At 40.0% G+C, this 11,405-nt stretch overlaps 1 protein-coding gene across 2 annotated transcripts in view; it reads left to right on the top strand.

Moving 5' to 3' along the window:
* The window catches only part of ark2n (arkadia (rnf111) N-terminal like PKA signaling regulator 2n), a 111,380-nt gene that overhangs the window by 91,912 nt on the left and 8,063 nt on the right, over positions 1 to 11,405 (top strand). Inside the window, exons 3-4 of one of the 2 annotated variants that reach the window (XM_060935678.1) lie at positions 4,317 to 4,394; positions 8,692 to 8,776. In XM_060935678.1, the coding sequence (XP_060791661.1) occupies positions 4,317 to 4,394; positions 8,692 to 8,776 (163 nt within the window). The remainder of the gene's footprint in view (positions 1 to 4,316; positions 4,395 to 8,691; positions 8,777 to 11,405) is intronic. The other variant, XM_060935680.1, reaches the window with a different exon arrangement.

The following is an 11,405-nucleotide window of genomic DNA, read 5'->3' as shown; positions in this document are numbered from 1 at the left end:
ACCACAAAAATTAGGCTTTTTGATCTTTTATTTCAGTTTCTAAAAGCATCCGTCACTACGTATCCGCCATTATGTCTTGGCTGTTTTCTTTGTCTCCGTTTCATTTACTGCTTTGCAAGTTATTTTATATACCCCCGCTGTTGTTGTATGGTACACGTACTGTTTACAGACCCCTTGTGTATGATGTCGCGCATCATGTGATAATTACAGCTGGGGTCAGACAGACACCGTCTTTCATGCAAGCAAGGCTTAATCCGTCTTCAATATGGTTAATTTTTGTGCTGTTTTTGCTCGTTCAAACAGAGAAATGGATAAAAGGCATTACCGTCTCCCTGATATCAAGAAAAAATGTGAACAAATAGAAGCAAATGCTTCAAGAACGAGAAAACGAGTGGTTAAAGAATATGAAGAGAGAAGCTCAGCCTGAAAACTCCAGAGAAATTCACGATTGTATTTAAAATGTATTTTACAAACACAAAGTCGGAAGTGAGGATGGAAGAGTTTGCTTAAGAATCTCGTTTTATTTTTTCTGCTCGAATTCGAGTCAGCTCCTTCATGAAAGTGTTTTGATTTTCTTACAGGTGAAGCCGCTTCCTTATTCGACACAGAAAACCCAGGTTGGTTTCAAATAACTTGGGCATAAAAACATTCAACAAGGAGCAACATGCGCGATAAATCCTGAAAGAACAGAACAGATTAAGAGCAGAGAGAGCTGGAGCTTTGTTTCTGTTATCAGGGGAACACAGTCCTGTGCAAAAAAAAAAATTTATATTTATTTATTTTGTATATCATCCACCTCTAGGTTTATATTAAAACACACACACCCCGTGCTGCTTCATGACAGACGGCTGCACTGATTCAGGGCCCGTTTACACGAGGACGCTGTCGGGTAAAAACGACTAAATATTTTATCGGAAGTGCCTTTCGTCTACACGGGGACGGCGTTTCTGAGGCTGAAAAACGGAAAAAATTGAAAACGCCTTCCAGAGTGGATAAGTTAAAAACAGCCCCCGTTGCATATCCGTCTAAACTACCCAATACGCGAAACTCTGCTCGGATCTGCTCACGTCGGGTACGCGTTTACGTCATACATGTGTCATATACTGTACATGCCAGCCCGGGAAGTAAGAAAGTAAGTAAAAAAGTAAGAGCATGTCTGATTACATCGATCCAACGGACCTTCAAGCTGCTTTGGCGAACATCTATACCGAATCTGCACATATACCGTTAATGAACAGAGGCGGGTATAGTATGCTCTTACTTTTTTACTTACTTTCTTACTTACCATAGCCAGAGTAGTCAAAGTTTTCGTGGCGCAGATGTGCAGATCAGACAAGACGGAAGACGTTGCGCATGCGTGCAGACATAGCGGAGGTCTTTCACAGCACCACCTAGCCGCCTGGCATGCACATCCAATTGAATTCCACACATTTATGCGTCACCGTATAGACGCAGATTTCCTCCTTGAAAACGGTCGTGTAGACGCGGAAAAAAGTGAGAACGAAAACGGACTTTTGCGTTTTTGTTTCAGACCGTCCCCGTGTAAAGTGGACCTCAGTTACAGGTTGCCAGATCTGTATAAAACTCCCACAACCTACACACTAAATAATTTTAAACTCAAACATTATCCTGTCTGTCATAACACAGCGCTTGTTTTTTTTTTTTTTTTTAATTTTGTGTTTGTTTTTTTTTTAAACCTAGAGGTGGATGATATAACAAAAAAAGGATATATAAATATTCTCAAACACAGTACTGTTCAAAAGTCTTGGCACCCTATTGTTTCCTTCATGCAAACTTTGTTATAGATTTCTATTTTATGATTTCTACATTATCGAGTAATGAACCTACAGTCTGAGAGGGTTCTACACAAACATGCTGAATTTTACATGTGAAATGGAAATAAATTGACTAAGGCAGGAAAACTATTTTGGATAAAATTGTTATTGTCCGTTACAAGTAAAAAGTAAGTAACCAATAACCAAACTTCAACTCCAGTGTGTGAGCTTCATTTTATGTTGCAATTCACAACTATTCTATGGTTTTCCTCAAAAAAAAAAGTAGTACTTGCAAAATAGGGGGCAAGTGGAAATTTACCCCCACTTGTCCAACTTGCCCCCCAGGGCAAGTGGGTTTAAAAGTTAATGTTGAGCCCTGAATACACACGACATCGACTTTGAGGCAGACGGGCCACAACCAGGAGACCACATCAGGGTCTAGACCTGTCGGCTACAGTGGGCACAGACTCACTCAGAATGAGACCGTTGAAGAATGGGGGGGTTATTTTGGAGTGATTCCCCCCCAAAAGCTCTTGACCTGTATCTACATGGTGTTTTGCATTGCACTGCTGCGACATGATTGGCACATCGGATAATTACATGACTAACCAGGGGTACAGGTTACTCCTATTGAAGTGGCCAGTGAGTGCATGTTTAACTTGGTAATGGCAATTTAAAGATTTACAGTAAATAATTTACAAATTAGGGTCATTTCCTGGTTTAAATTGTTCTGTTGAAGTCGAAAGTAGAGGAAAATGAATAGAAATGGAAAACAAATCGTGGATGGATTATGCAGGGAAAATAAGGAGCTGAATTTTGCTCTTCATTGAACATTTTGAATATAAATGCTGATCATTTTCAACTACATTTTAAGCTGGTCTTCATTTTCATTTACCTATAATCTGGTAATTGAGGTAGATTAGACGTTCATCATCCCTGTGTGTATGTGTGCCTTTTTTTTCTCCTCTTTTTTTAATGTAGTGTTAAAAAGGGTGTCCGGTTATTTAGCACAAAAGTCTTTTAGCACAACTGTGGATTGTGGTCACAATAATAATAAAAAAATACTCTTGATATCGGATGGGGTTTATGATTGCTGTCTTCCAACAACTTAAATTGTGTGCATTTTTAGTGGCACCTATACTTCATCAAGTTGTTTTTTTTTTCAGGTTTAATTATTTCACGTTCTTGCATTTAGAAGTCAGCAATGATCTAAAATGCAAATAGCTTAATAAAATAGCTGTACATAGTTTTCCTTTTCTTTTGTAAAAAATGAACATAAAGAACAAACAAAAAGCTTTCTTTAAACTCTTGTACCTTTCGCTTGACTTTTCATTCTTTATCAAATTAGCAAATTGTAAATAATAAATATGATGTAATTTAGGCTTAGCACTTAAGTAGCAGTGTACTGTCGGGGGACGTGCTGTGTTAAATAATTTGGAGGGAGGATTGGTGACTAACATGCAGGCTACATCAAACATGGCGGTTTCAAGATGGCGGAGTGGGGAAATACAGTCGGGAAATACATTTTCAGTCAGGATCTCAGCAACTTTCATTAAAAAAAAAATCCATCAAGCATCTTTAAACAGTCTTTATTATGAATACTTAAGCCTAGGTCACAACCTGACGTATGATTTTTTTGGCCGTGCGATTTTTGGCGTTTCCCAAATCGCTGCGTTTTTTTTTTTGTTCGTGGAGAAACACACACTTTGGCCGTAAGTTTGTCTTGCAACCTGAAAAAAACGTAAGCGCCCGTAGAGTTTGTTTGACATGACAAAGAACTTCTGCGGCCCGTCTACGGCTCGAAAATCAGCACGTCACACATGTGCCTTCTGTGCGTTTCTTGCGTTTTTTGCACGTAGACCGGCCATAGGAGCACGTATGGCCGGTTGTGACCTAGGCTTTACGGATCAAATGTTCTTGGATCTTGTGCGAAGAGACTTCAGATTTGTGCTAAAAGACTTTTGTGCTTAATAACCGTAAACCGTTAAAAAGTACTCAAACGTTTCCTAAACACTGTTGTCGCTCTTATTACTGCCATATCCTCCTGAGAACCAACCCATAGACTTGTGTCCTCTGTAGTTGACATTTGTTTTACGTGCACACCCTCTTACTCTTTTCAAGCTATTCACTTGACTCTTGGTGTGTTGTAAAGAGTACATCCTGGGCTTTCCAATGATGTATCATGTGACTAGGAGGGTTGCTGGGAAATTCCTAGTAAGGAAATCTCAACAGAAGAGAAATTGAGAGACTTTTTTTTTTTTCTTGGTTCCCAGGAGGATATACATGAATTGATTATTTAAAAAAAAAAAAACCCACATTGTTTGCTGCTGTGCCTGAATGGTAAGTTTGACTGAATAGCAAGTTATAGTCGCATTTGATTCCCCCCGGCAATAAATACCCAAACCCTTACAGTAGACAGAAGTTTATTTAAAATTAAATAAGATACTATTTAGCGACAGAGAAACATATGAAGTCATGATTTAGTAGTTGGTGATTGTGCTAGTAAGTTAAAACCATTGTGTGCATGTGTGTATTGTGCAGTGGGGCCAGAGGTCATCGGTCACTATGACGTGTCAGACACGCACTCTGAACAGGAGCAACAGTTGCACACACACTCAGGTCAGTGGATGGTATTCGATGAATTAAGTGTCGATACATTTCCTTTTAATGCACTTGAAAATATCTGAAAATGGAGGGATGACAAAAGGGGTGACCTTTGAATAAAGATGCTTTGGAAAGAATGAAGCAAAGGAAGAATGGACAGTATTAGATTTCAGGAACTGTGCAGCCTTAGCATCGTCATTCTTGTGTTAGGCAAATGTGAAATGCGGAAATTATCCTTTAATGCTTCAGCGTATAAATGGCTTGGAAGGAAAAGGACCATGTCAGATGCTGACTCAGTCACCTACCAAGCTTAATGAGTGGCAATAAAGTAATAGAATCCTCTTTATAGCCACGTTTAGACTGTAGAGCCAAATGATTGTAAGAACGGAGAGTGGAGTTTTTACCTGGGTATAATTTGGCACAGAACGCTAATAAAGTGCCAAGGTTTCTTTGGTGGAGTAGATTTTGGGTGTTTTTTTTTTTTTCCCTTTATTTTAAATTTAGGAACATTAGGTGAGTCATACCCATTATATTAACTACAGAATTCTTAAGAATTAAATTTAGTTTCACTAAACAGTGACCCATCGACTATAATCTAGTAATTAATAATTATTCGCAGAAGGCAAAGTGAATATCGGTGAATAATAACTGAGACAAAGTCAAGGTTATTAGTCACCGATATTCACTGAGCCTGAGGCAGATAATTGTTTTAGTATAAATACACAAGTGATTATTTTTAAAAAATCGTATTAAAAATAATTTTTCAAACTTCAAAAGCACCATGCAAACGTAATACAGGCGTGGCGCAGGATTGTGTCACTTATCTATGCCGACCCGCATAAAATATTTTGTTTTGAAATGGATAAAATAAATCACAATTCCACCTTACCTTTTTGAATAGTTTTAGATCAAACTTCATAGCATCTTTCGTGCTTTTAGGAACAGCATTTTCTTTCATAATTTGTAATTATTCTTCACGGTGACGAACCCATTGGCTGTCAATTTTGTCAAGTCGCTCAAGGCGATTATCGAGAAAGTCTGAATTTCTTGACCAGTCAGCGCACGCGATTTTCTGTGATCACCTGCATATTTATACTAATTCAAGTTATTACTAAGGATGGAACATGGAATACATGGTTATTAGGCAATCCTGCAGTTTGCACAAAAGTTAGAACCTGATATTTTTATTTTACATATGTACAAACCACCTATTCATGCAAGCTTAAACATAAATTTTTAAAATGAAAACTGGCTACCAAATATTTGTGAAACAAGCACGAGGCTACGGAAGCCCGTTTCCACCACTTGGAGGGGGGGATGCTCACTTGGATCTCATAATTATGACTTAGTATCTCATAACCCCTTCGGACATAATGTGTACAATTGTACACATGAAGTTCCATAGCATTTTTCCTTGTGTCTGAAGGGGATAATTTTGACTTCTCATTCTGACTTAGTATCTCATAATTATGACAGTATCTCATTATGACTTGGTATCTCATAATTATGACTTAGCATCTCATAATTATGACTTGGTATCTCATTATGACAGTATCTCATAATTATGCCTTAGTATCTCATACTTATTACTTCTCATTATGACTTAGTACCTCATAATTATGACTCTCATTATGACTTAATATCTCATAATTATGACCATCTTGTTATGACTTAGTACCTCATAATTGACAGTATCTCATTATGACTTAGTACCTCATAAATATGACTTCTCATGATGACAGTATCTCATTATGACTCATCTCGTTATGACTTGGTCTTAACCTCAAAAAAACTGTGTGAGCCACATCCAATAAACAGTTCCAATTAATTGAATTGAACTTGACACGTTTCTGACTTCTGGTTTTTTAAAATATCATTCCGACCACTAAGATCTCAATATTTTTCATCAAAACAACTCCAGTTATATTCCAGAATTAGTTATTTATTTACAGGAATCAGTTTGATTTGGGAAAAGAAGTCGGTAAAGCTATGAAAACTCACTTCAAAGTCTCCCATGAATCATAACATCTGAATACTTCATCAGAAACAATGAGAGCGAGAGAACATCCCTATAAAAGTTATCTGATTGATATTTACGAGTAACCCAGTCAGAAACCGATCAGAAGAGAGAGAGCCTGAGCGCTTTCCCGTGACTCAAAACGCACCGGCAGTCTCCCAACGTCCCGCGAGCAGAGTGCGCACTCTGTTGTACCAACTTCAGCGTGCTGTTACTCCCAAAGTACTGAACAGATCTTAACCAGATAAATATCTTTGGAAAGCAGAGATTATAAGCTGTTTAATGATAGTATTCATGATGCAAAATATTCAAGACTTAAGCAATGACAGATTTGGAAACTTAAATGAGCGTCTGCTTGCACAATTTTCACAGCACACCCAGCGAGCGTCTGATATGCCTACTATTATTATAAGTGTCTGTCCACTTTTTAAGCTGCCAAAAGTAATTGCTTACGTGATTTACATACAGTGGTATGCAAAAGTTTGGGCACCCCTGGTCAAAATTGCTGTTACTGTGAACAGTGAAGCAAGTTGAAGATGAAATGATCTCCAAAAGGCATAAAGTTAAAGATGACTCATTCCCTTTATATTTTAAGCAAAAACAATGTTTCATTTTCATCTTTTACATTTTCAAAATGACAAAAAAGGAAAAGGGCCCAAAGCAAAAGTTTGGGCACCCTGCATGGTTAATACCTAGTAACGCCCCCTTTGGCAAGTATCACAGCTTGTAAACACTTTTTGTAGCCAGCTAATAATCTTTCAGTTCTTACCTGGGGGATTTTCACACATTCGTCCTTGCAAAAGGCTTCCAGTTCTACAAGTTTCTTGGGCTGTCTTGCATGCACTGCTCTTTTGAGATCTATCCACGGATTTTCAATGATGTTTAGGTCAGGGGACTGTGAGAGCCGGGGCAAAACCTTCAGCTTGGGCCTCTTGAGGAATTCCATTGTAGATTTTGAGGTGTGTTTTGGATCATCGTCTTATTGTAGGACCCATCCTCTTTTTAACTTCAACTTTTTTACAGATGGTGTGATGTTTGCTTCCAGAATTTGCTGGTATTTATTCGAATCCATGCTTCCCTCGACCAATGAAATGTGCCCTGTGCCACTGGCTACAACAACCCCAAAGCATAATCAATCCACACCCACGCTTCAGAGTTGGAGAGGTGTTCGTTTCCTGGAATTTGGCACCTTTTTTCTCCAAACATACATTTGCACATTGTGGCCAAAAAGTTCTATTTTGATTTCATCAGTCCACAGGGCTTGTTTCCAAAATGCATCAGACTTATTTAGATGTTCATTTGCAAACTTCAGATGCTGAATTTTGTGGCAGGGACGCAGGAACGGTTTTCTTCTGATGACTCTTCCATGAAGGTCATATTTGTTCAGGTGTCGCTGCATAGTAGAACAGTGCACCACCACTCCAGGATCTGCTAAATCTTTCTGAAGGTCTTTTGCAGTCAAACGGGGGGTTTTATTTGCCTTTCTAGCAATCCAACGAGCAGTTCTTTCAGAAAGTTTTCTTCATCTTCCAGACCTCACCTTGATCTCCACTGTTTCTGTTAACTGCCATTTCTTAATAACATTACAGTCTGAGGAAACAGCTACCTGAAAACACTTTGCTACGTTCTTTAGCCTTCTCCTGCTTTGTGAGCATCAATTATTTTATTATTCAGAATGCGAGGGAGTTGCTTAGAGGAGCCCATGGCTGTTGATTTTAGGGACAAGTTTGAGGAGTCAGAGAATTTATACGGCTTTGAAATCTGCATCATCTGACCTTTCCTAATGAAGAATTTGAACAAGCCACAACTCAATAAGCTAATTAAGGTCTGGAACCTCGGTAAAAGTTACCTGAGAACTCAAATGTATTGGGGTGTCCAAACTTTCGCATGGTGTTCCTTTTGTTTTTTCACTCTTCAATTGTACAAAACAAAAATAATACACACATCTTGCAGAAAACGCTGAAAAGAAATGTCGTCTTTACCTTTATGCCTTTTGGTGATCAGTTCATCTTCTGCTCACTTAACTATTCACAGTAACAGACATTTTCACTCAGGGTGCCCAAACTTTTGCTTGCCACTGTAAGCAATACCCTCACTCGTATTCATTATTTAATTTCAGCTCCAAGATACTGTGGTTAAAAAGATAAAATGACAGTAACTGTCAGTGTCCAGATATGTGTACCTGACTGTATTCTACATTGTCAGTCATGTACGTTATTCAGCCACCAAATATCACTGAACTCTGCATAGTGGAACACGAGTTGGTGAACATTTGTCCTGGTTGTGTTCCCGTAGGTCCAGTAGAGGTGGCGCCTCCCCAGGTGAGTCTGCCGCTGTCTGACAGTGAAGTGGAGATTGTCGGTGTACAGGAGAATGCCAGGTTAGAAACACTAAGCATTATTATTATTATTATTATTAGCTACTTATTTTCCTTGTCTACTTATTTATTAATTTATATTAGTATACACAAGTTACATTTAAATTAGTCACTTTTTTATTTAATTTTGATTGTTTTCATCCAGCTTTATCATTATTTTTTTTTTTTAAGTTTTAATGAGCTGTTAAGCCAGGTTATGTACATCACATGTCTTATGTGTTGTTGTTTAACAATTGGCCAGGTTACCTACAGCCTTTTGTATTTAAAGGAACAGTCCACCGTACTTCCATAATGAAATATGTTCTTCTCTGAATTGAGACGAGCTGATCCGTACCTCTCCGAGCTTTGTGCAACCTCCCAGTCAGTCAGACGCGCTGTTACGCCTGTTAGCAATGTAGCTAGGCTCAGCATGGCCAATGGTATTTTTTGGGGCTGTAGTTAGATGCGACCAAACTCTTCCACGTTTTTCCTGTTTACATAGGTTTATATGACCAGTGACATGAAACAAAGTTCAGTTACACAAATTGAAACGTGGCGATTTTCTATGCTATGGAAAGTCCGCACTATAATGACAGGCGTACTACGCGCTTTGACAGCGCATTGATACCTTCACTCCTGTTTTCCCCCCTCTCCCCCGCCCCCCTGACTAGACTGTGTTCCAAGGAGTGCAGGCTACTTGTCTTGGTGGTCACGTTGGTTGTATTGACGGAAGTTGGGGGGGCGGGGGAGAGAAAAAAAAACAGGAGTGAAGGTATCGATGCGCTGCCGAAGCGCGCAGAAGGTGTTAGTACGCCTGTCATTATAGTGCGGACTTTCCATAGCATAGAAAATCGCCACGTTTCAATTTGTGTAACTGAACTTTGTTTCATGTCACTGGTCATATAAACCTATGTAAACAGGAAAAACGCGGAAGAGTTTGGTCGCATCTAACTACAGCCCCAAAAAATACCATTGGCCATACTGAGCCTAGCTACATTGCTAACAGGAGTGACAGCGCGTCTGACTGACTGGGAGGTCGCGCAAAGCTCGGAGAGGTACGGATCAGCTCGTCTCAATTCAGAGAAGAACATATTTCATTATGGAAGTACGGTGGACTGTTCCTTTAAACACTATGTAGCGTAAAGTTTGTGGACACCGGACCATCGCACCCATGCGGTTCTTCCCCAAACTGTTGCCACAAAGTTGCAAGCACACAGTTGTCTGCTGTGTCTTTGTATGCTATAGCAATACAATTTCCCTTCACTGGAGCTAAAGGTGTACTCTCACGAGGCAGTCCATACCGCACCCAAGTGCACTTGACCCCGAAAGTCTGGTTCGTTTGACTAGTGTGATCGCTGCGTGCCACTTGGACCGGATGGAAGAGGTGTGCTTGGGCGTGGTTCATTTGGCTTGTGCACAGTGTGATCGCTAGCCATACGGAACTCGAGCGTTATAGTGTGCATGTTTCAATTTATTTGGGATAATAACGGATCTGGTTCTCACCTTTCTGAAGAACACGAATTGTGGTTGGCGAGTAAAGCTGCATCATGGTGTAAGTGCACTCGGGACTGGAATATAAAGCACACTGTGAGTGGGGAAGAGGGGACAGTGGTTCTCGGGAACAATACAGGGCAATCAGTCCTAGTGTGAGTACACCCTAAAAGTGTTTTTCAACCAGTGGGCCACAAATTTATTTTCAAGTTGAAGTTGGTTGCATCCGACGTCACAGCCGCCTCATTAGATATGCAAGACATGAAGTGGTGGTCAGCTAAGCTCACTGTTCAGAAAGCATTACTGTCACTGGGGTGTCTTGCTCGTCGTTAAAATGCCCTATGCTTGCGTTGTTCAAATCAAACAAGCCATGAAACTGATAAAAGTTTCTTCTGGGTTCCCTGTGAAGTGATAAAGGATCATTAATCCCTTTTGACTGAGAACACCCTGCATGCATGGTTTTATCTTGGCCTCTGGCACATCCATACAGTTTTGAATACAATACCTACAATTAAAAATAGCTCGTCTTTGCTGCATTTATTTCATTCCTGGGCTCCCATCCGTAACAGGGATACCCCTTTTCCACCAAATCAGTTCCAGGGCTGGTTCGGGGCCGGTGCTGGTTCACAACTCGTTCAACTTGTGAGCCAGCTGAGAACCAGTTTGCTTTTCCATAGCTCACGGTGCTAAGGGAAGCCACGTCAGTTACGTCGCTGTATACGTCAGTTATGTCGCTACGTTTGCATAAACCTTGGCGCGAATATCGAAGTAAAAACAACACGGAAGAAGCAGCAGCAACAACAACAATAATAATAATGGATGACTTAGCGTTTGTACAGCTGCTGCTTCTCGTCGCTTAAAAATGGCGATCTTTCGTCGTCTTGTTGTTGTTGTTGGTCTTAACAACTCCGCCCCCCCACTATCGTAAGCGGTTCTTTCCTCTGGCCCAGCAGAGAGTTGGTGCTCGCCTGGAACCGTTTTTTTCTGGCCCCAGAGCCAGTTCTTTGTCAGTGGAAACAGAAAACCTGGTTCCAAACTAAGCACTGGCCCCGAACCAGCCCTGGAACTGCTTTGGTGGAAAAGGGGCAGGAGTGATGTTGTATCCCGTTAATACACGTTCCAATAGGTTATTAGATTCTAATAGAATAGATGAGCCAAAATA

This window comes from Neoarius graeffei, chromosome 12 (genome assembly GCF_027579695.1).
Source record: "Neoarius graeffei isolate fNeoGra1 chromosome 12, fNeoGra1.pri, whole genome shotgun sequence".
Lineage (NCBI taxonomy): Eukaryota > Metazoa > Chordata > Actinopteri > Siluriformes > Ariidae > Neoarius > Neoarius graeffei.
This window is presented reverse-complemented; position numbering and strand designations above follow the sequence as displayed.